Raw genomic sequence first — 25,889 nt, forward strand, 5'->3', positions numbered from 1 at the left:
ATATAGCATTTGTGTTTAATTATTATAAATACAGTTATAGAAATTGTTTGATCAATTATAAAGTGATGTTATTGAGTAATGATGTCATATGATTTCTACATGTGATATAGAAGCTTAGTGTTCTTTGCATTTTTGCTATAACAAGTGCAAAACTGGTTGTATTTACATGGAATTTGTATGCATGTGTGTACATAGTTTTGATACTTTCTCTCATGATTTGTAGATCGCTGTACATATCTGTATAGTAATAAGCTGTATTTGTTGTAAATATCGTTTCAAAATCTGTAACTTTATTTATAGATACCGCCATCATGGTGTATACTTTGCATTATATTCCATCCCGATTTTAATTGTAATTCCTCTGCACTGAGTATTTTATCGAAATTTGATGTTTATTGGAAATTGTTACATTGTATGAAATTCTTATATTCTTGTTTGTTATATTTATGTACATTATTTATTGTTATTGTTAAACATATGTTGACTATGGTTATTGCCGGTGACTGCCGATGATACCGGAGATCTGCCGATCATCCCTAGGGAAGCGCGTGGATTTCCGGGGGGACTCTCAGGAGGTATATATAGGGGAGATAAGCAGTACCGGTGGACTCGGGGTTTAGCATCTAAGGTGATTCTCTGATTTTTCCAGTAGGAATTTAGAAACTTTTAAAGTAATTTATTTTTTTTTTAATTGGTGATTACGGGTTAATCTCGTATCACTAATAATTATAAGTAATTATCCTAGGACGTTTATATCGGGTTAATCTCGATATCTACGATTAAATAATTTTGCTACGGTTTGACTGAAAGTTATTCTTGAAGTCTTTCCGTGTAAATAATTGATTATCGTTGATAGTTCATCGAAATTTAATCAATTTAAAGTGATAATTTATTTACGGTAGGAATATTCACGCAGGAATTAATACTAGGATTTAATACAGAGATTACAGAGCTAATTATTTTGCTTTAGATAATTTGGTAGATTGTATAGATTCGTAAATAAGAAATACTTTGGTGATTCTAAGGTATTTCTAGATTTTAATACTCACTAATCGGGTCATTTTCGTTTAGTGCCCCCCCCCCTTTATCGTATTAACGTAATACGAAGGTTGTGTTATTTATTATACTATCTCACTGTGTGTTTGGGTGATTCCCGACTACCAGTGAATTAATTGTAATTGAATATTAATTAATATACTTAATATACATCTTGTTACTTTTATTTATTGAATAAATCTGTGTAAACTTTAATTAAGGCTTATCTTTAAATTCCTCCGTAATTTTAATTTACGAGTCCAAACACAGGTAATTCTTGTGTTAATCTAGGAGTTCTATATTTACGGGTTATTCTCGCAAATTATCAGAGTGCTTCATGGGTTATTCCCGTGTAGGCATTTAACAAGTACTTGTGCGTGAGGTGACAAGCAACTCAGGTCCGTTACACTTTCAATTTTTGTATTCCCATTAATCATTGGAAAATTAAGATTAATTTAAAATGCATTTTAAATCAGGAAAAAAAGTTTTACAAACTTAACAAGTCTTTTTTGTTATCGGGTTCGACCGATCACAGTTGCTTCAGTACGAGGTACCCGGCAAGTTTAGTCATTTCCGAATACATGACGCAACGGACAACTTTTTTTTTATAAAGCACTGAAAGCTTCATGTAATTTTATCGTGTTAAGTTAAGGAACTTTTTAATGCATTTACGTTTAGATGCATACATTTACACAGTGACATGGTGAATAAACCGTTTCCTCTTTGTGCGTAAGAATGTCCTTCACTTTTAAAACGGAAGTACACCATTTCTCTGTAAAGATTATTTGTTCATATGGGTTTCGAGATAGTCTTACTCATACATTAGTTTATTCGTTTAATAGGAAACTGGTTGCTCTTCATATTCTTTGCATTTTGCAGGCCACAATTTTGACATCTAAGCATAACATTTTCAGAAGATACTTGTTTTAATTTATACCTCTCTTGATGGCCATTTTAGATGCACCACCCATCTACATAATTTCATGATTAGATAATACCATAATTTATTATCACTGTATAAATGCCTAATAAACCCTACTTCAATTGATGTCAAATTGTTAATCTACACAATAATATAAGCATATCATGTAGAACACGTGTGTGGAAATATCGTTAAATTATATAAAACATGAAATCATGGAGGAAATAAATTCAGGTTAAAAATTATTCTACAATATATTCAAAATTTGTAAACACCATTCACTTTTATAGAAATGTGTCAAAAAAGCGAGATGAGACGAGAAAGCCATTAAAGAGTGGCAAATTTTTTCATCATTGTCGCAAGGACAATTGATAAAAAAATATGGTATAATTAATTTTAACAAAAATAAAGACGAATTAAATGCTTCCATCTTTTCGTTTTCTGTATTTGATTGAACAAGAGAAACTTGGTAATACAAGCAGAATGGCCAACATGTTTCAAGAATCGATTGTTCCTTTCAAAGAATTACTGAATCAAGGTTAAAAAACATGTCTTCAATTCCTTTTGCCCTTGATCTTTTCATTGATCTGAATGAGGACTGAATGCAAATACAATGTAAATAAAACGTCAAGGAAAACTAGTATATCATAAAAGCTTTTATAATAATTTTGTGTCCATTTGCACAAAAAAGTGATGAAAACAAAATGAACAAGGTCTTCGTTTCGATTTTTCTGACATCACCTTTGTCTTAATAGGTTAAAAGAGAATATTAGAATTTTTCTCTAGAGTGTACGCCTCGTTTCACAGTAAAAGGATGTCAACAGAAGTGCAAAAATCCCAATTATGGTGTAAAATGTCAGTCAGAATGTAATTGCTTGGAAGAAAAATGTGATTACGGTACTTGGTTGTGAAGGTCAGGTAAAGGAAATGGGGTGTTGTAAATGAAGAACTATCAAATAAGAAAAATGGGGTGTCGTAAATGAAAGACTATCAAAGAAGGGAAATGGGGTGTTGTTAATGGAGGACTATCGAATAAGGGAAATGGGATGTTGTAAATGAAGGACTATAGAATAAGAAAAATGTGATATTGTAAATGAAGGACTATTGTATAAGAAAAATAGGGTGTTGTAAATGAAGGACTAAATTTTTTTCCCGGATTGTAAAGCGTAAACTGACCTAAACCAGGTTATACTCGAAAAATTTGACCAAGAATTAGAGTCATTCCTAAAGTAAATCTAAAGTAAAATTATGTTATATAATTAAAAATAATTTGTGTTAAAATGTGTCCGTAGTACGACACGTGTTACTTTTCCCGTCAGGGAGGGCAAAACTTAATTTTTGATATTGGGGATATGCCAGGTTGCCGGCTGCCCCACTGTTATATTGACCACTGTTGATAATATCTGCCAACTCAATTAAACCAATCAATAAACAATCAAGATATTTGTTTTGAAATATTGAATATATTTAGGACTTTGATAACAATTTTAAATATGAACGAAGAGATTTATTTTTTAAAAAAGATATGACTACAGATATTATCAAAAGCATTGTTTGTCAATTACTAAACTTTGACTCGCTCTGCGATCCCATTTTCGCAGTTTAAAATGTTGGATGTTTAAAATATATATAGTGATATATTTAAACTTTTAGATTTAAACCTTTGAATTTATTGTTAAAACATGTCTACCAAATCTGGATATAATGTGACGTTAAATAAAAATGTCATGACAGAAATCCTCTAACAGCCCTTATATACCGTATAGTTGGTTTTCATGTTACCTTGCTTATTTTACGTTTCAATTTCAGAAAGAAAAAAACGCATTTTTCTTCCATTTGCATAAGGGAAAAGTATTTTCTTTCTGGTTTGTCAAATTTATTATTAGTCCCCTACCGGTGAAACTGGAGGGGACTATAGGTTTCCTCTGAGTCTGTCCGTCTGTCTGTCTGTCTGTCTATCCGTCTGTCCCTCTGTCCCTCTGTCTGTCTGTCAGCCTGTCCCACTTGGTTTTCCGCACTTTTTTCCTAAACGCTTGCAGATATCGTGCTGATTTTTGGTATGTGAGTGTATCTTGGTGAGTTACAGATCAAGTTTGCATTTCGTTCCGCTTTAATGATTTTTGAAGGAATTACGGCCTTTTCAATTTTTAAGGGTTTTCCACAATTTTCTTCTAAATGCTTTCAGATATTGAGCTGATTTTTGGTGTGTGACTTTACCTTGATTAGTTATAGATCAAGTTTGCATTTCGTCCCGCTTCATTGATTTTTGACGGAATTATGGCATTTTCAATTCTTAACGGGAACCAGATTACACATGCCGGTAGGGGACTAGTATTGCTAATGCAATACTCTCAGAATGCTTGTTGAATATATTAAACTCCAATCTTTTATCAGATGTTACAATTGAGAACATTTGGTCCATTGCAAAGTTTCTCGGCATGATCTCTATCATTTTTTGATAGCCAGTAACACTTCTAATTTTGTGTTTGAAAATTTTTTTTATTATCTTATTTTGTCTGATCTAGAAATTCAATGTTTATTGAAAGACATTTGGTGCTAAATTCTTTAATCTATAAAGGATTTAAATCCTCTAAACAGCAAGTTTTCATCACTACCACAGGACAAAGCAATACTGTATCACTCATGAGTTTTGCATAGAGGAAAATTATAGAAACTAAATATCGTCTGTTTCGTTTCTAAGTTGAACTGGAATTTCAATCTAATGTTCATATGCAACATAAATTTCTTTAAAGAACAAACATTTGTCAGATTTGTAATGTCATAAGAGAGATTTATATTTTAATGCCTTAGAACTCTTTTATCTTTTCTCTTCTGCGGAAGTCTATATAAATCGAATTCGAAATATGAAGTTACAGGAAAAATAGGACGGGTTCACCAAACTGCTCTTAAGATATTTTGTATGTAACTAAGTAAATCTTTCACAATGCATATTCCAATTCCGTTTAGCATTACCACTTTATTGTTTTTGATTAATACTGGAGAAGGTTTCGCATTGCTAATGCATGGAAATTCTAACGAAACAATCCTTTCGTCTGGTTTGCATACTTCCGATCCAGCAGAAATCAAGCAAATGTTTCTGAACCTAACAGCAGAGTTGGAAAATCTCAAGAGACAAATAGATGTACTTGGTGATGAAAAAAAGTTGCTTCAAAACAGAGTATTCTTCTTGGAAGTGGAATTGAATAAACTAAATTCGTCTAAGACCCCTTCCAGTAATGAATTAATGGCGTATCTAAGAAGCACGAAGCACATAATTCAAACTTTGGCGGCAAATGAAGAATACGACAAAAATCTAACTCTCCGACTTAATGAAGCGGAGAATAATTTGGCGATATGTGTTAAGCAAAACAAAAACTTAACTCAGCAACTTAACGAAGTAGTGAATAACATGGCTGCAAATGAAGTGTATGACAAAAACGTAAGTCAATGGCTCGGTGTTGCAATGGACAACTTAAATGACTTAAAGATTCAAATGCGATATACAAGCTTATCACTACTAGACGTTCATTCTAAGACGGAAGAACTAAATACAACGGTAACCAGAAATTATGACGATCGAATAAAGGATCTCCATGGGCGAATAACAAGTATGTATTCAGGCATTGCCGATTCTTAAATATTAAGTATCTAGTACATTTTATTACGATTTAATGTCAATGTCATAGATAGCTCCTCATGCATTTAAGGATATTTCTCAGTTTTGTGTGAGTTATTGGTATGTAAATCACACAGACTTGTCACGTAGGCATATTTCATGAAGCTCGCTAGCTCTTCATGAAAAATATGCCTACGTGCAAGTCTCTGTGATTTACACACAACAATAATTTACACAAAACTGAAATGAACATTCCTTATATATATATATATATATATATATATATATATATATATATATATATATATATATATATATATATATATATATATATATATATATATATATATATCACATGTTTAAAAGCAGCAAAAATGCACTCAGTGTTTGAATTTTCCGATGCCCTATATCGTTATATTTTCACTAACGTCTCTGTAGCCCCATTGTGACGTACTTAAGTGTGAATTTATCCTTGCATATTTCTGCGCGTGAGTATACATGCAAATGGCATTCAAATCAATTTTTAGTTGGTTAAGGACAAAAACACTGTAAATGTTAATATAAAAAAAAATGTGCTGTTTTTTTTTTTTTTTTTTCGAAATTGTTTGTTGTTGTTGAAGCTATTTCAATTTCAGCTCAATCAATTTAAACCATAGGCTTAAAGTGCTGATTTGATTTTTAATAACAATAACATATGTGAAGTACTTCAAGTAATATTTATTTCACGATTAGTTGTTTTTTTTTTTTTTTTTTTTTTTTTTTTTTTTTTTTTTTTTTTTTCATTTCAGTGATTTACGCCATATAGAAAGTTGTTTCATAAACTCAAATAAACCTTGCAGATTTAACCAAAAAGGTAGCCTTTACGGTCGGCATGAGGTCAGCCAGCAGCTCCTGGAACAGCGGTACATTGGTGTTCGATAGGATTGTTTACAACATAGGTGGAGGGTACGACTCAGGCACTGGTGTCTTCACAGCTCCTGTCAATGGACACTTTGTTTTTTTCGTGAATGTACAAGCTTATAGTTCCAATGCAGTATACACACATCTAGTACTAAATGGCTCGAATAAAGTCACAACTATGGCAGAAAATGGTTCTTACATGCCAGGACCAAATTTGGCGGTATTAGGACTTCAAAAAGGAGATCGAGTATGGGTCAAATATTACGCCGGGACTGGTTATTACAGCGACAGTACAGCTCCTGCTACCACGTTCTCTGGATTCCTTATTTAAGCTAAATTTTATAATGGACATAAAAAAATGTTTGGTTAAAATCTATTTCAAAACTATAATAATGATTAATAACTTTTCATGCAATTTAGTCTATTGTAGAACTCAATATATGATAGCTTTTGGTTCTCTTTGGATGGTGAAGTGAATGATGTTTTGTGAATAAATGACTTGAAATGAAGGTAAAGAAGTACACAGACTAGATCTTGTTATATGAAATATTATATTCCTTTTTTAAAAGAAATACTAAAAGAATAGACAGTGGCAAACTATAATGCGATTGAGGATAGTTTGCCAAGAGCAACATTAGAGAGGTTAAGCGTTTGACCGCGTGCGTCTACGTGTACGTGTAAACCTAGAAGTGTTTTTACAAGTACGCGTAACTAACATCGTGTTCTGTTTAACAAACAGCACGTGTACGGGTACGTGTAAAACATTTTGTAATAAAATATTCCATTGGATAAAAAAAATCGAAATAAACAAATCAAAATAAGTTTTCCTTCTATGTGATTGTAAATTAAAATGGCGCAAAATATGATGTTACTTGCATCTTTGGAGGATGATGATGACCTTTTACTGTTGGCGAGTGTGGGCGATAAAAAAAATTCCTCAGTTTATCGGCAGTTAAAGTTTGATGAAATAAGCAATGAACAGTTCCTTAATTTGTTTACAATAAAAAAAGGGGAGATATGAATGGTTTGTGTGAAGCGTTAGATTTACCAAGAAAGATTGTGTGCCAAAACAGGACTGTATGTTCTGGAATAGAAGGTTTGTGTATTCTTATTCGCCGATTAGCGTACCCAAGTAGATTACAAGACCTTTCGCATATATTTGGGAGATCAACTGCTGAATTATCATACATTTTTAACACTGTCCTTAATTTCATTGATACAAGCCACGGACACAGACTAGAGAGTTTAAATCAGCCTTGGTTGTCGCACGCAAAGTTGGATGAAATGGCCACAGCCATAAGTAACTGCGAAGTCCCGCTGTTAAATTGCTGGGGTTTTATAGACGGAACGGTGAGGCCAATATGCAGACCCTAATCACATCAGCAGTTGGTGTTTGATGACCATAAGAGAGTCCATGGTCTTAAGTTTCAGTGTATTACGACACCTGATGATGGTAAAAATATTTTCAAAAATACCCCGTACACCGCGATATACATAGAGAATAATATATACCCTTTAATTTCCGTATCACATCCTGTATCAGCTCGAGACGCAGCCAGTGGGCCGAAGGGCCGAGGGCTGACATTGGTCGAGGGCATGTTTTATTATGTTTATTACATACATGTAATAAAACACAGCACACATGAACTTGAGAAAAATACAAATAAATAATCATGTGTGCCCCCCCCCCAACTGAATAATTTTGCCGATATATAGAATACTATAAAAAAAACATGGCTAATATATGCTTGTGCCCCTTCAATTAAAAGGTCTGATGATTTTTTGCTTATCAAGGAATTTTTGGTAGTTGAAAGTGCCCCCCCCCCCCAAAAAAAAAATAAACTGAAAATGTATGGCTGTGTCCCCCGAACTAAAATTACTTCCTACGGGGTCATGCACTGACAAATGACATGTAGCCTATTATATCAAAACAGTAATTTAAAATTAAGAGAATATGAACAATTTTTTTTTAAAAAATAGATGTATTATCGTATGTACTGTTTTTTAAGGTTTAATCTACAAGGAGATATAAATCTGTATCAGCCCTGCAATTCTGCAATTATGACATCAGGTAAATCGCATAAGCAAGAACCCTGTTTTTATTACTAAGTATGTTGTAAATGTATGCAGTGTAATACATGTGCATACCTTTCTTTGGTGTCAGACACTCTAAGGCTCTCTTTCTTATTTCTTACCCAATGTTCTCGGATTTTTCTTTCTTTTCTTTTTCTTCTTTCTTTCCCCTTTCTTCCTCTTCTTTCAACCCCAGTACTTCATCAAGTAAAGTGGTTTTTTCTGTTATTTCTTCACCAACACCAGATCTTAAAAATAGTACTTAATAATGAGTTTTCAAACTGTCTGAATTTATTATAAAATCAGATTTTTGGTCCACCCGCAATGTTGTGTAACTAAAAACATAAACAAAGAGAGGATTCAGCTAAAATATAATTATGTGTAGTATTTATTCAGAAAGAGAAATAGAGAGATGTGTACTTTTTGAGATTCTCTCGGTTTTCTCTCTTATGCTGTTCAATGAGTAGATGTGTCCGCTCTCTCACTCTCCTAGCATCTAGAAAAAAATCAGGTGATGACAGGGTTGCAGCGATTTCTGCCCATTTGCTCTTGTTTTTCAAGGGATTACTGGCGACAATTTCCCTCAAAAGCCCGATGTCATCCTCACTTTTAAACCGAATTTGTTTTTTCCTCTCGATATTCATTTCCCCCCTAATTTTAAAAGAAGATTGAAAGAAATACAAGTATTAAAATAAATATAGAAATTGTATTAGTGATTGAGGATTTGGGTTCTACAGAGGGGGTGGGGGCATATTGTGTAAATAAATATTCTGGACCATCACCCCCATCTTCCGGAAATAAAGTTTGGAATTTAAGCCGTCAACTCAACCGGTGCTAACCCAGAGTTTAATAGACCTTTTTGTACAGGGTTCTGTACCCTTTCAATGGGGAATTTTTAATCGAAAAAGTGGCAAACCTTGGAAATACTGATGTCTGAAATCAAGTTAAAATGTTGATTAAAGAATATCTTTTAAGGCTTATGCCTTAATCAATATTCAAATCTTCATTTCTATTTTCTAATCATCAAAATCTCAAAATTCATGTCTTATTTAATTAAACAAAAAGCACTAATTAATGCAATGTGCATGTTATTTGGGAAATTTTAAAATTGGGAAAGGGCCCTTTTACAGGATCTGAATGCAAGGGTTATTAAACCCTACCCCCCCCCCAAAAAAAAAAAGAATGTTGGAGGGCAATTCCTTTTTTTTTCGCTTGTCAATTTCACATGGATTAAAATAAATAATATACTTCTGAGCATTTGGGAAAACATGAAAATAAATAAAAATAGATAATGTGTCTCACCCCCCCCCCCCCCGTCCCTTAAATATGCGTGAATCGACATAATTCAACAAGACGGGTACCAACAATAAAAAAACAATAATAATTAGTTCTTTGAGTAATGAATGTATAAACATATATCATATTGATTCTTCAACACACGTTGGAATTTTTCTCAGGTCATTCGAAATGACGTCATTTCAACATGTCACTTTACAATCCATTTTTATCTAATATTTCTATGACTTTGATCAAAAAAGGTACACAGATGTACGTAATAAATTCTCAACATCACAACAAACACCACATGAAAAAAAAAATCCATTATTTGAGTTTAAGAAGCTACAAGTTCTTACCTCCGTGTACTTGTGAATTCACGCGTTGTGCACAACTTGTAGAATTACGCGGTATGCAAAACTGATGACGTAAATCGCAGTAAATTAGGGGATTTCCCTAGCTACACGTACACGTAGACGTAGACGGTCATTTGCTTAACCACTCTATTGTCTCTGATTTATTGGTTACTATGTTTCTTAATTTTTTTTTATCAGTTTTCAATGTTTTTATTTTTTATAGTAGGCATTTTGGAAGAGCTGTCTCCTATTTTTTTACTGGTCAGAATACCAATTATAACAAGAGGCCCAAGGGCTTAACTTGAGTATAATACAACACTGTGAAGGATCCATAGAAGTCTTAATAAAATAAACTCTGACTTGTTTGCTAACAATTGTTTCGTTCGATTGTCATCATTTTTACTTTTGTTTTCATCGGTTAACACTGCTTTTATAAGATCCTCAACAATGAAGCGCTTATCTCTCTTTCCATGACGTTACTAACTCTGTTAAGGATCCATAGCTATCTTTTAAAAAATAGATTTTTGTGTGATGATGTTTTTCATTATTGAATTAATTAAACTAAAGAATGGTTTCTTTAAACTTGGTTATCACAATTTTATTGGAAGTTTATGACTAAGTAACAATCATTGTTTATTAACATTATTGCAGGTGCAACGTTGAATATTGACCCGTGTTGAAAATTGACCCGGGGTTCATTTTTCAACGATGGATACTGAACCTGATGTGCTTTTTCTCCGTTAAAATTTAGACCAAAAGTCGTGGAATGGAATACATACCCGGTGTCATTTTTCAACATCTTTGTAATTTATTTTTTCGGCACTTATGACCTAAACGCGTTGAAAATTAACCCTATTGAATATTGACCCCCGACTACAGCGTTTTGTCCTCTGTTCGATCTGGAAGTTGTTATACATGATTTATATGTATGTGTAACTACTAATATATTTATTAATTTCATAATTTGAATTTCTTCTAACATAATAATTAGATCGGGCTGAAATCATCCCTAAAATACAGGTGTTGTTCAATACACCTCATATCTTTTTTCATTGTTGTCTTTGACATAAGTTATTAAAAGATGAACTACGTATTGTACTAAAATGACCATCTAGAGGGCCCTTTTATCGCCCCCTCTCCTTCAGGTGTCTATTATGATATACAATTCATTATTAATTGCCGCCTAGGATAAAAATGCATGAATTTATTTTTTTTTTTCAAATTTGGGACAGTCACAAGATGAAACACTTCCTTTAAACTTGGCTCAATGTTGGCTTATAGGTCCTTAATGATGGCTTAATGGTTGCCTTTAAGTCACCATCAAGCACCATAAAACTAGCTTTAAGTATAACACCACCATTTAGTTACCATTAAGCTATTTCAAAGTCCTTAATGGGTACTTAAAGGTAGCTTAATTATGGCATAATGGTGGCTTATAGGTCCTTAATGGTATAGACAATCTTTAAGTCACCATTAAGCGAATTGCAAACTTATAGGTGCTTAATGTACATACTCCATTAAGCTACCATTAAACCACCTTTAAGCCACCATTAAGTCACCATCACGCAGTCGATAAAACTGCTTTTATGGGTAAAATATTATTTTTATAAAGATTTATCATCACAAATTATAAATGTCGAGTTTACACTTTTGTTAATTTGGCAAAAATAATGTAAAAGAAAGAAAAGTTTAAAACAAAAAAAATCAAATATTAAATTTTAAAAAACGGTTCCGTCAGGATTCGATCCCAGGATCTTTGGTTTATGGGGCGAACGCGTTAACCTTTAGGCTATAGGAGCTGCTGAGATATGATGGAAATATAAAACCTTTATTTTTAACAAAATTTGTGGACTCGAACGTGTATTTTTAATGTTTATATATATTATATTTATATCTTTATAATCAATAATATAAGTAATATATTTATATATATATATATAAAAAACTTTTATATTACGTTCAAATGTCCTACCGTGAGTTCGGTGTAAAATAACATTTTGATTTATGCTATGATTTCCTCGCTCTGTTATTGGAGTTTTTATTAGCATGACAAGATTGAAATTCAACAGATATAACCCAATTTGTTATTAAAAAGGAATATATCCTCAAAAGAGAACGATGGAAAAACATATTATAATTCTTTTTAAATACATGTATGCTGCGGATAATAATTGACAATCTTTGCGTAACACTTACGTTTATAAAATATTTTTTTCATCTTCAGTTTGAATTCTTTTTATTTCACAATGGGTATCAAAATTATTGTCTTTTCGTCTAGAATCATAATCTTTAATTTGTTAATGCTTGCGTTTAATTTTAAGTTTTGTAAAAATAATTCATCATTAAAATCTGTCATTGTACGTTGTGTATAGTAACATGTTAGCTGACCAGGGACTGGTGGGGACACCTAAATAAGGTATATTGTCTAATTAAGTCGATATATTGTACGCTGTATATTTTTCCCCGCTTCCCAATGTGTATGTCTGGTCGGTTGTCATGTTTAATCTGATCGACTGTTCTTCTGAAAATCGATTTTGAAATAACAATCATTGAAGATCGACTATATTTTGATAAATTCTTACTTCTGCATTATTTTAAAAGGGAAAAAAAAATAATGGCATTTAACCATGGATTATTTCAAATTATTCATGATAGAATTCAATGATCGGCAATATAAACCATACCTATATATTTGTTTTCATATCTTAAACATTTCTCTACCCAAAGAAAAATTAAGAGACAGAGATAATATAACTTTTTTTTTACAAAAGAAAATGACTCTATATTACAATATTTCCTATGAATTCGGCAGCGGAACGTGGCTCTCCAAACACGAAAGAAAAATACAACGTGATTTTTTATTTAAAAAAAATCAATATATATTATGTGCTCAAACTGAATTTTGGTAGCTAAAATTTTAAGGCATTTGCTGAATCTGTTTTCAGTGTCGAGTTTATACGCATTGACAAAAATGTTAGAAATAGCGAAACAAAATTTTGAATTTAATTGAATAAGATTTTGCGTAAATGATATTGAGACAACTTAAACCTTAACAAGTTAGTGTATAGACTTAATAAAGGATGCATTCAGGTGGTTTAATTAAGTTTGGACATTAAGCCACCATTAAGCTGCAGCTTAAAGGTGGCTTTATGGTAGCTTAATGAAGTTTGGACATTAAGCACCTAGAAGCTGCAGCTTAATGGTGGCTTAAAGGAATTAAGTTCTATAAGCCATCATTAAGGAGGGATTCTTCTCATAAGAACACTTATTTCTTATATTTAAAAATCAATGAAATTTTCACAGAATCAAGAACACAATATCACTAAGTGATGGTATCAGTTAGATTAAATTTGACCGTTTTATATTAGAGGCAAGGTCAGGTCAAGGTCAGTACCTTTTCCGTGGACATTAAGAATAAAAAATTACTGCATCATGCGATAAATACTTCTATTTCAATAAATTAAATGTTTTTCTTTTTGCATAAAGAGATATTACCATATAGGATCTATAAGATGATATTACCAAATTGACATTAATAATTTAACGTAGGTCGCGGGGTTAGTGACCTTTTAAAATTGCTCGAAAACATATTACGAAAATTTGTTATTTGAATCTCCTATTTCTGTTGTACATTCCCTGAAAATTTTATAAAATTCGTCTGCATCGTTTTTGCGTTATTAAATCCCAAACATGCAATCGTTGTCATACCATTTTCGACGCTATTCTATTGAATTCTATAGGAAAAACGTCATTTTGACTCGTTTTTAGGCAAGATTTCGTCTAAAAAAATCTCAGTAATTTTTAAATGGTGCAGACGAAATTGTTCCCCTTTTGGTCATTTCACACAGAGATGATTTCCTATAAATCTATGTAAAATAATTAATATGTCTTCGAGTTAGTTTTCTCGTAATTTAAATGCAATTATTGCTTTTACTTCGCAAAATTTAACATTTTAAGAATGACGCTATAAACTATCGCGACGTCACGTTTCCCGTCGAGAATGCGGTCTGGTATAAAATGCAGAAAACAAAATATAATAGATAAGAAATAAATTTATGTTTATATACATTTACTGTAAAATTAGCACAGATGTATGAGTTAGGTAACAGTGTATCTTGTCTGAAACACTTTACCGGTTTTAATTAATTGTTTATAAGCTGTAACTAAAGAGAGAGAGAGAGAGAGAGAGAGAGAGAGAGAGAGAGAAGGCTTGGCTTGCAAGTACATCCTGGCGTAATTCAAAGACCTTTTTTCTTACAAGATTGGGGGAGTGAATATTAATCAGAGAATTAGGAGCTAGTTCCTATATGAATGGATTTTTTGTATTTAATATGGATGGATTATATTTCGTATTCTTTAAAAAAGCTATACAAAACCCTTCTTTGTATACGGAATTTTTACATTGGTAATACTTGAGTACACACGCAGCATACGACTGCTCCTTTAACAGGACATGTTTAACGCTGTCGTATTACCACATGTCGTCAGCGTTTTTTCCAAATTAATCCCATTCCGTTGGTATATTAAAAAATACCAAGAACTACTCTGTCTGAATATTTCACAATTTTTCACCGAACTTTGTACATTTTTTGAACGTCCGATTTTTCATTCTCGACGCCGTTGGATATTGTCAAAGTATTTGCAAAACATGGTGTCAAAATATTCTAAAGAATTTTTGGCCTTTGATGAGCTTTCTTTTAAGATACTAAGATAGACAGGAACAAAGAATGCAAGTTTTAGTTGGGGGGGGGGGGGGGACAACCCAACAGATATAAACAAGCTTAGGCCCGTAGAAACGGTTTCAATTTTTTTCTTTTTATTGGGGGGTTGGGGGGTTGGGGGGTTGGAGCCAGCTCAAAAAACACCCCAAACAAACAAACCTAATTAGCTGTCCGAATCCTGGATGTGCCAGTGCTCGACCTTACAGGAACAAAAAGTGCCCCCATCCCCCCCCCCCCCCGCTGCGTTTTACGGGCCTGAAGCAGGCGTTCTTGAGGGGGCAGGCACAACCGCAAATTAGTTCTGTTTTCTAATTAATATTTTCATGAACTGGCAAAATTATTGAGGGGGTCAACAACTGTAAATTAGCTTGATTTCTAAAGTAATTCATATACATTGAAAAAATTATGGGGACACGCCCATCCTCCGATTCCTACCGCACTAATATCCCTTTCTTCTTTAGCACGAATTCCTCACAAGTCTGGCAGCGATCTTTTAATTAAATCAGGCGAAATAACACACAAGTGCCGCTAGCTCCGAGACGTTGTAATTTTGGACCTTTCATTTCTTCGACGCAATACTTTTACTTTGTTCAATTCCAAAGTTATTAGTTATTTTTTATTTGCTTCAGTATATACTTTAAATGCCTTTGCAAATTCCGGGGGGGAGGGGGGTCTGCCCCCAATACCCCCCTCCCCCCACTAGATCCGCGCATGAACAGTATTGTAAGGCGTTACTTATTGAAGGTCTGTTATCGTTTTTTTTTTTTTTTTTTTTTTTTTTTTTTTTTTTTGCTTTATGCTTCATAGCACCTGAGCAGTTTTTCAATTGTAATATAAATATACAAGTATTTTAAAAATTTCCTTTTAAAAAATTAAGTTTAAGCTTTTGATGTAACAGCTGTAATTGCTGTTGATTATATCATGACAGTTTATCAGCGTAACAAACTTTATTTTTTTATTAAAATACGTCAAAGGGAAAAAAAATCATTCAGTTAACACTTGTTTAGTTGTTCCATATCTTTTCGTGACACTGTTGTTGTCTCAATGTGATGATAAATAAACGCTTTCTAACGCTTTCGATTTTCCAACATTTAAATGTAAAAAAGTTTTTCTATTTGTGATAACTTCAATTTGTTTGTATTGAAGAATTAAAAAAATCTTACTCATTGTGACGTCATAATCAATTTTGCACAAGAAAGTCATTCAAATCATATAAATTGCGTACCCAGTTTTAACGACGTCAGCAAACCCGCAACCTACGTTAACTAAAATGGATATTGGCTAATCTGAATTTTCTCTATTTTTCTTAAAATTTTAAGATATTTTAGTTGTTTTTATATGCTTCCTATATTTATTTTTTTCTTATTTTCACGTATGGTAAAGTTGTCACATAAAGATACAAAATGATATAAAAACAAAAATTTTGACGGTTTACTACGAGAGAAAAAACACTTTTTACAGATTTTTGGCTCAATTCTGAACTTAGATTGGAAGCTTTTAAAAAGTTAATATAATTGTAGTTTGTTTTGAAAATCATATTTATTTGATATATTTTAAAACTTTAGTCCCTTATTATTAATTTAACTTACATTTAAAACTTTTCTCCAATCTTTGATTGTGTAAAAATTATAACTGAATTCATTGTTCTATAAATATTTTGAGAGGCAAAAAGAAGATAGTTTCATACGCCGCCATTCCACCAAAAATATAGTCCCTGCTAGATTTCAAACTTAGTTTACCATTTCTATTTAAAGTTGTACAATTGTGATGAGGAAAGAAAAAAATGATCTTTTAAATCCCTTACATCTAAATACATAAGACATACAAGCAAATATACTTTGAATATTTCATCTAGTCAGAAACCAGACAAGAATCCCTCCTTAAGCTACCATATGCATTAAACCACCATTAAGCGATTGCTTAAAGATGGTCTTTCGTCCTGTGTCTGGTAGAATTTTTTTCCTGTATTGATTATACAATTGTATGTATACTATCATGTTGTAAATTTTGAATTTACCGGATGGCAGTACATACAAAATTTTCAACATGATGTAGTTGTCATGTAAATTTTGTATTTACTGCCACCCGGTAAATTCAAAATTTACATGACAATATACATGTATATCGACATTAGAACAGCAAACTTGTTTGAAAAAATAACCAGTTTTATAATATATTTACCTGTATGTATTTGATACCTAAATTTTAATATACCTTCATCACCTGCATACGGGGTATATATCTCTCAGTTGATTCGATACGTAAGAGCATGCTCTACGTATGTACAATTTCTAAAACGAGGTAAATTATTGACAAATAAGTTGATGAAACAAGAATATCAGCTGTCTCGTTTAAAGTCATAATTTCGTAAGTTCTATGGTCGATACAATGACCTTGTCAGCAAATACAATTTATCATTGAGTCAAACACTGACCGACGTTTTTCATACTAATTGTTAGGCCATTATTTACACACTGAATTGTCGACAGATTTTTCCGTTATTTCCCGATCATGACAAGGAGCACACGGCTGGTGTGACCGGTCGGCAGGGGATGCTCACTCCTCCATGGCACCTTATCCCACCTCTGATGTTTGGAGGTCCGTGTCTGCTCTGCTCCTATTTTGTATTGTTTAATGGACTTTTGAGCTTAAATACTGTTCGTTATCTCCATATATTTAATTTGTATAACAGCAGAATTCATATCCATGCACAACTTGGATTACCTACACATTTCAAGAACATCTAATTAGCGATCTGCTAGAAGAACTTGTATTTGATTTTTATTTTCGGATATTCAACTTATACTCAAAGGTTTACTCTATAAGGCTGAAATTCCTCGAAATCACGCTTCAATCTTTAAATAGTCTTTATGTTTCAGTAAAGGAAAAAGAATTGGATTATTCTATCTATACTGGATTCTTAAACTTCAGGAAAATCCTAAAAAAAAAAAAAAAGATACATACAGGTTGCAGCAAATGCTCTACCAATCCCCTGTTTTTAACTTCTCACTAAAATATTTACTCCTTAGAAGGAGAAAATTAAGACGCACTATGCTTCAATCTATTCATAAAATTGTGTAAATTATATAGATGATGGATTTTAAAATCTCTTACAAACTTACATTTTAGAAACATTTAAAATCACTTTTTTCAAAGTCAATAACAACAAAATGCATGATTTTACAACACTTCATATTCCTCACGATGAATTAAAGATTAGGTGTTTTGATAACTTAGAACACCTTCTTCAAGAAAAATGGAACTTGGAACTTTCCTGTCTCGTGACCAGTCATTAAACAATTAATTGTTTTAAAAAATCAGTCTGCTTCTACAAACAAGTACTCTGAGCTAGATATTAGAAATATGCCTCTTTCACAAGATCTATATAATCTTTGGAGACCAAGCCTTCCAACAGGCTGTTAGAATTTTGATAGGACATAATATCTTCTTTATTACCAGACATGTATGTTTTTATAATCCTAAGAAGCAAACTATTCGATTACTACTACATGACAACAAGAAAAATTATGTTGTGGGCTTTCACAGGGATATATTAACGACGTTTTATCAATATTTACAAGAATTACTTTCATTCATATGTTGACTCGATATATCCAAGTGAACTCGAAATAAATATATCTGTTTCAATATCCGTTTTATATTGGGTGTTTTACACAGACGATGATGCCCACTTAACGACGACGGGCCTAATTCATTTCTGCAATAGATTTTTATTCAAATTCTAATATGAGGTAAAGTGACTTTTATTGAGTTAACATCAATAAAAAAAAATCATATGGTCATCGATGTAGATTTTTTAAAGGAGAGCGTTTCAAAAGTTGGCGATGGAAATCGATAATTACTATAGGAAGTACTGTAAGTCAACTATTATTCGCGACATCTTGTGTTCGCGATTCTTCAGTAAAGAATCTATCCTGCGACTACTAATATTCGCAACCTAGGCAACATTCTACAATAAATACGTAGGTAAAGAAAGTGATTCGCGACGAGAAATGTTTGCGAGTTAAAGAAGGTCGCGAAACTCGTGGATATTTCTCGCTCGCGAATAAAAGTTGGTTTACAGTAATCGAAAATTGCCAGTGTAGGGTAGAAGAGTGATCATTGAAAAAAAATCTGCAATAGAATTTTTATTCATATTAAAGGACAATGCTAACAAGACAATTTACCAGCAAATTATACCAAAAAATAAATGGGTCATCGGCTTCGATTTTTTCAGGGGGCCTGTCAAACTCAGGTGTAGGGCACATTTTGAGGGAAATTTTCAATAAAAATACCTTGGCCAACTAAATCATTTATTTATAAAATTAACAAATGAATATAAATCGAAATATTTAAAATATTTTTAAATGGAGAGGAATCGTTTGAATATCTTTAAAAGAATTAAAAAGGTATATATTTTTATCTTTTGCAATACATAATTAAGTCAATTTGATTCAAGGCATATGAGCAGTTTTCTGTGCAGTGGCGCGAAATTTCGAATTAGGTCCGTTGTCCTTAACGACTAATCTGCATGACAAACGAGATGACAACTTTTCCATGAAAATTGAAGACAACGAACTGTGATCATATTGAAGGGTAAATTAAACAATACAAATTGTGAGCAAACTTTTACAACATCAGAGGTGGGATCAGATGCCATGGAGGAGTAAGCTTTCCCTGTCATGAGGTCACACCCGACATGTGTCCTTTGTCATGAAGGTGTAAATGATGGAGAAATACGCAGTCAATTCAGTATGAAAAAATGGTCCGTAAATTTGAATGAAAGACGTTTATTTGGTTATATTATTGCTTACATTTTTTCATACCTATTGTTAGGCCATTGTTTAGTACTAAAATGCTCCGTCTACCTGATCAATACATAGAGCTCATGGTGGGTGTGACCGATCAACAGGGAATGCTTACTGCTCTTAGGCATCTGACTCAATCTCTGGAGTTTCAAGGGGTCCGTGTTTTGTGTCTTGTTCACAAATTTGTATTGTTTTTAAGAATTTTGAGGCCATTCACTGTTCGTTATTTCTACCTTTTTAATTTTGGTTGAAAATATCGTGTACCGGTATATGTTGTAAAGAAAATTCACTCGGTGATTTAATCCGTGCCTCAACTTATAAACTATCGTGGAAAAGGCTACTTCTTTTTTCAATTATTTCATTTCATAGAGAAAGATTGCCGAATTTCAGATCTATAGTATTTTAATTAGGCCATATGCCCTTGTCATTTCCGATTTCGTTTTATATGTTTTAGCAGTCGTCAACCCAGCGTGTTACTTTTCCCGTCAGGGAGGGCAAAACTTAATTTTTGATATTGGGGATATGCCAGGTTGCCGGCTGCCCCACTGTTATATTGACCACTGTTGATAATATCTGCCAACTCAATTAAACCATTATAAACAATCAAGATATTTGTTTTGAAATATTGAATATATTTAGGTCTTTGATAACAATTTTAAATATGAACGAAGAGATTTATTTTTAAAAAAAAGATATGACTACAGATATTATCAAAAGCATTGTTTGTCAATTACTAAACTTTGACCCGCTCTGCGATCCCATTTTCGCAGTTTAAAATTTTGGATGTTTAAAATATATATAGTGATATATTTAAACTTTTAGATTCAAACCTTTGAATTTATTGTTAAAACATGTCTACCAAATCTGGATATAATGTGACGTTAAATAAAAATGTTATGACAGAAATCCTCTAACAGCCCTTATATACCGTATAGTTGGTTTTCATGTTACCTTGCTTATTTTACGTTTCAATTTCAGAAAGAAAAAAACGCATTTTTCTTCCATTTGCATAAGGGAAAAGTATTTTCTTTCTGGTTTGTCAAATTTATTATTGAATATATTAAACTCCAATCTTTTATCAGATGTTACAATTGAGAACATTTGGTCCATTGCAAAGTTTCTCGGCATGATCTCTATCATTTTTTGATAGCCAGTAACACTTCTAATTTTGTGTTTGAAAATTTTTTTTATTATCTTATTTTGTCTGATCTAGAAATTCAATGTTTATTGAAAGACATTTGGTGCTAAATTCTTTAATCTATAAAGGATTTAAATCCTCTAAACAGCAAGTTTTCATCACTACCACAGGACAAAGCAATACTGTATCACTCATGAGTTTTGCATAGAGGAAAATTATAGAAACTAAATATCGTCTGTTTCGTTTCTAAGTTGAACTGGAATTTCAATCTAATGTTCATATGCAACATAAATTTCTTTAAAGAACAAACATTTGTCAGATTTGTAATGTCATAAGAGAGATATATATTTTAATGCCTTAGAACTCTTTTATCTTTTCTCTTCTGGGGAAGTCTATATAAATCGAATTCGAAATATGAAGTTACAGGAAAAATAGGACGGGTTCACCAAACTGCTCTTAAGATATTTTGTATGTAACTAAGTAAATCTTTCACAATGCATATTCCAATTCCGTTTAGCATTACCACTTTATTGTTTTTGATTAATACTGGAGAAGGTTTCGCATTGCTAATGCATGGAAATTCTAACGAAACAATCCTTTTGTCTGGTTTGCATACTTCCGATCCAGCAGAAATCAAGCAAATGTTTCTGAACCTAACAGCAGAGTTGGAAAATCTCAAGAGACAAATAGATGTACTTGGTGATGAAAAAAAGTTGCTTCAAAACAGAGTATTCTTCTTGGAAGTGGAATTGAATAAACTAAATTCGTCTAAGACCCCTTCCAGTAATGAATTAATGGCGTATCTAAGAAGCACGAAGCACATAATTCAAACTTTGGCGGCAAATGAAGAATACGACAAAAATCTAACTCTCCGACTTAATGAAGCGGAGAATAATTTGGCGATATGTGTTAAGCAAAACAAAAACTTAACTCAGCAACTTAACGAAGTAGTGAATAACATGGCTGCAAATGAAGTGTATGACAAAAACGTAAGTCAATGGCTCGGTGTTGCAATGGACAACTTAAATGACTTAAAGATTCCAATGCGATATACAAGCTTATCACTACTAGACGTTCATTCTAAGATGGAAGAACTAAATACAACGGTAACCAGAAATTATGACGATCGAATAAAGGATCTCCATGGGCGAATAACAAGTATGTATTCAAGCATTGCCGATTCTTAAATATTAAGTATCTAGTACATTTTTTACGATTTAATGTCAATGTCATAGATAGCTCCTCATGCATTTAAGGATATTTCTCAGTTTTGTGTGAGATATTGGTATGTAAATCACACAGACTTGTCACGTAGGCATATTTCATGAAGCTCGCTAGCTCTTCATGAAAAATATGCCTACGTGCAAGTCTCTGTGATTTACACACAACAATAATTTACACAAAACTGAAATGAACATTCCTTATATATATATATATATATATATATATATATATATATATATATATATATATATATATATATATATATATATATATATATATATATATATATATATATATATATATGTATATATATATATATATATATATATATATATATATATATATATCACATGTTTAAAAGCAGCAAAAATGCACTCAGTGTTTGGATTTTCCGATGCCCTATATCGTTATATTTTCACTAACGTCTCTGTAGCCCCATTGTGACGTACTTAAGTGTGAATTTATCCTTGCATATTTCTGCGCGTGAGTATACATGCAAATGGCATTCAAATCAATTTTTAGTTGGTTAAGGACAAAAACACTGTAAATGTTAATATAAAAAAAAATGTGCTGTTTTTTTTTTTTTTCGAAATTGTTTGTTGTTGTTGAAGCTATTTCAATTTCAGCTCAATCAATTTAAACCATAGGCTTAAAGTGCTGATTTGATTTTTAATAACAATAACATATGTGCAGTACTTCAAGTAATATTTATTTCACGATTAGTTGTTTTTTTTTTTTTTTTTTTTTTTTTTTTTTTTTTTTTTTTTCATTTCAGTGATTTACGCCATATAGAAAGTTGTTTCATAAACTCAAATAAACCTTGCAGATTTAACCAAAAAGGTAGCCTTTACGGTCGGCATGAGGTCAGCCAGCAGCTCCTGGAACAGCGGTACATTGGTGTTCGATAGGATTGTTTACAACATAGGTGGAGGGTACGACTCAGGCACTGGTGTCTTCACAGCTCCTGTCAATGGACACTTTGTTTTTTTCGTGAATGTACAAGCTTATAGTTCCAATGCAGTATACACACATCTAGTACTAAATGGCTCGAATAAAGTCACAACTATGGCAGAAAATGGTTCTTACATGCCAGGACCAAATTTGGCGGTATTAGGACTTCAAAAAGGAGATCGAGTATGGGTCAAATATTACGCCGGGACTGGTTATTACAGCGACAGTACAGCTCCTGCTACCACGTTCTCTGGATTCCTTATTTAAGCTAAATTTTATAATGGACATAAAAAAATGTTTGGTTAAAATCTATTTCAAAACTATAATAATGATTAATAACTTTTCATGCAATTTAGTCTATTGTAGAACTCAATATATGATAGCTTTTGGTTCTCTTTGGATGGTGAAGTGAATGATGTTTTGTGAATAAATGACTTGAAATGAAGGTAAAGAAGTACACAGACTAGATCTTGTTATATGAAATATTATATTCCTTTTTTAAAAGAAATACTAAAAGAATAGACAGTGGCAAACTATAATGCGATTGAGGATAGTTTGCCAAGAGCAACATTAGAGAGGTTAAGCGTTTGACCGCGTGCGTCTACGTGTACGTGTAAACCTAGAAGTGTTTTTACAAGTACGCGTAACTAACATCGTGTTCTGTTTAACAAACAGCACGTGTACGGGTACGTGTAAAACATTTTGTAATAAAATATTCCATTGGATAAAAAAATCGAAATAAACAAATCAAAATAAGTTTTCCTTCTATGTGATTGTAAATTAAAATGGCGCAAAATATGATGTTACTTGCATCTTTGGAGGATGATGATGACCTTTTACTGTTGGCGAGTGTGGGCGATAAAAAAAATTCCTCAGTTTATCGGCAGTTAAAGTTTGATGAAATAAGCAATGAACAGTTCCTTAATTTGTTTACAATAAAAAAAGGGGAGATATGAATGGTTTGTGTGAAGCGTTAGATTTACCAAGAAAGATTGTGTGCCAAAACAGGACTGTATGTTCTGGAATAGAAGGTTTGTGTATTCTTATTCGCCGATTAGCGTACCCAAGTAGATTACAAGACCTTTCGCATATATTTGGGAGATCAACTGCTGAATTATCATACATTTTTAACACTGTCCTTAATTTCATTGATACAAGCCACGGACACAGACTAGAGAGTTTAAATCAGCCTTGGTTGTCGCACGCAAAGTTGGATGAAATGGCCACAGCCATAAGTAACTGCGAAGTCCCGCTGTTAAATTGCTGGGGTTTTATAGACGGAACGGTGAGGCCAATATGCAGACCCTAATCACATCAGCAGTTGGTGTTTGATGACCATAAGAGAGTCCATGGTCTTAAGTTTCAGTGTATTACGACACCTGATGATGGTAAAAATATTTTCAAAAATACCCCGTACACCGCGATATACATAGAGAATAATATATACCCTTTAATTTCCGTATCACATCCTGTATCAGCTCGAGACGCAGCCAGTGGGCCGAAGGGCCGAGGGCTGACATTGGTCGAGGGCATGTTTTATTATGTTTATTACATACATGTAATAAAACACAGCACACATGAACTTGAGAAAAATACAAATAAATAATCATGTGTGCCCCCCCCCCAACTGAATAATTTTGCCGATATATAGAATACTATAAAAAAAACATGGCTAATATATGCTTGTGCCCCTTCAATTAAAAGGTCTGATGATTTTTTGCTTGTCAAGGAATTTTTGGTAGTTGAAAGTGCCCCCCCCCAAAAAAATAAACTGAAAATGTATGGCTGTGTCCCCCGAACTAAAATTACTTCCTACGGGGTCATGCACTGACAAATGACATGTAGCCTATTATATCAAAACAGTAATTTAAAATTAAGAGAATATGAACAATTTTTTTTAAAAAAATAGATGTATTATCGTATGTACTGTTTTTTAAGGTTTAATCTACAAGGAGATATAAATCTGTATCAGCCCTGCAATTCTGCAATTATGACATCAGGTAAATCGCATAAGCAAGAACCCTGTTTTTATTACTAAGTATGTTGTAAATGTATGCAGTGTAATACATGTGCATACCTTTCTTTGGTGTCAGACACTCTAAGGCTCTCTTTCTTATTTCTTACCCAATGTTCTCGGATTTTTCTTTCTTTTCTTTTTCTTCTTTCTTTCCCCTTTCTTCCTCTTCTTTCAACCCCAGTACTTCATCAAGTAAAGTGGTTTTTTTCTGTTATTTCTTCACCAACACCAGATCTTAAAAATAGTACTTAATAATGAGTTTTCAAACTGTCTGAATTTATTATAAAATCAGATTTTTGGTCCACCCGCAATGTTGTGTAACTAAAAACATAAACAAAGAGAGGATTCAGCTAAAATATAATTATGTGTAGTATTTATTCAGAAAGAGAAATAGAGAGATGTGTACTTTTTGAGATTCTCTCGGTTTTCTCTCTTATGCTGTTCAATGAGTAGACGTGTCCGCTCTCTCACTCTCCTAGCATCTAGAAAAAAATCAGGTGATGACAGGGTTGCAGCGATTTCTGCCCATTTGCTCTTGTTTTTCAAGGGATTACTGGCGACAATTTCCCTCAAAAGCCCGATGTCATCCTCACTTTTAAACCGAATTTGTTTTTTCCTCTCGATATTCATTTCCCCCTAATTTTAAAAGAAGATTGAAAGAAATACAAGTATTAAAATAAATATAGAAATTCTATTAGTGATTGAGGATTTTGGCTCTACAGAGGGGGTGGGGGCATATATTTTTTTAATCGAAAAAGTGGCAAACCTTGGAAATACTGATGTCTGAAACCAAGTTAAAATGTTGATTAAAGAATATCTTTTAAGGCTTATGCTTTAATCAATATTCAAATCT

General features: G+C 32.7%; 3 protein-coding genes and 2 pseudogenes across 3 annotated transcripts; 3 read left to right on the plus strand and 2 right to left on the minus strand.

Annotated features, from left to right (window-relative positions):
- Positions 1-3,877: 3,877 nt before the first annotated feature.
- LOC133203920 (uncharacterized) lies at positions 3,878-9,190 on the minus strand (annotated as a pseudogene).
- LOC133203835 (complement C1q tumor necrosis factor-related protein 6-like) lies at positions 6,436-6,804 on the plus strand. Its single transcript, XM_061339625.1, has one exon. It carries the CDS (start codon positions 6,445-6,447, stop codon positions 6,802-6,804), a length of 360 nt encoding a protein of 119 aa, XP_061195609.1. The 5' UTR covers positions 6,436-6,444.
- Positions 9,191-21,413: 12,223 nt separating the features above from the next.
- LOC133204283 (uncharacterized) lies at positions 21,414-22,031 on the plus strand. The gene has a single exon (XM_061340021.1). It carries the CDS (start codon positions 21,414-21,416, stop codon positions 22,029-22,031), a length of 618 nt encoding a protein of 205 aa, XP_061196005.1.
- Positions 22,032-22,926: 895 nt separating this feature from the next.
- LOC133203931 (complement C1q tumor necrosis factor-related protein 6-like) lies at positions 22,927-23,286 on the plus strand. The gene has a single exon (XM_061339727.1). The coding sequence runs from the start codon at positions 22,927-22,929 to the stop codon at positions 23,284-23,286; it is 360 nt and encodes a 119-aa protein (XP_061195711.1).
- A 1,553-nt stretch (positions 23,287-24,839) lies between these two features.
- On the minus strand, positions 24,840-25,666 carry LOC133204284 (uncharacterized; annotated as a pseudogene).
- Positions 25,667-25,889: the final 223 nt, after the last annotated feature.

The sequence above is a fragment of the Saccostrea echinata genome, unplaced genomic scaffold (genome assembly GCF_033153115.1).
Source record: "Saccostrea echinata isolate AGI-Se365-2 ecotype Australia unplaced genomic scaffold, CSIRO_AGI_Sech_v1 ptg000052l, whole genome shotgun sequence".
NCBI lineage: Eukaryota > Metazoa > Mollusca > Bivalvia > Ostreida > Ostreidae > Saccostrea > Saccostrea echinata.

Bases quoted from the DNA above. Each gene is read 5' to 3' on its own strand.
- LOC133203835 (XM_061339625.1), top strand. From the start codon at position 6,445: ATGAGGTCAGCCAGCAGCTCCTGGAACAGCGGTACATTGGTGTTCGAT.
- LOC133204283 (XM_061340021.1), top strand. From the start codon at position 21,414: ATGCATGGAAATTCTAACGAAACAATCCTTTTGTCTGGTTTGCATACT.
- LOC133203931 (XM_061339727.1), top strand. From the start codon at position 22,927: ATGAGGTCAGCCAGCAGCTCCTGGAACAGCGGTACATTGGTGTTCGAT.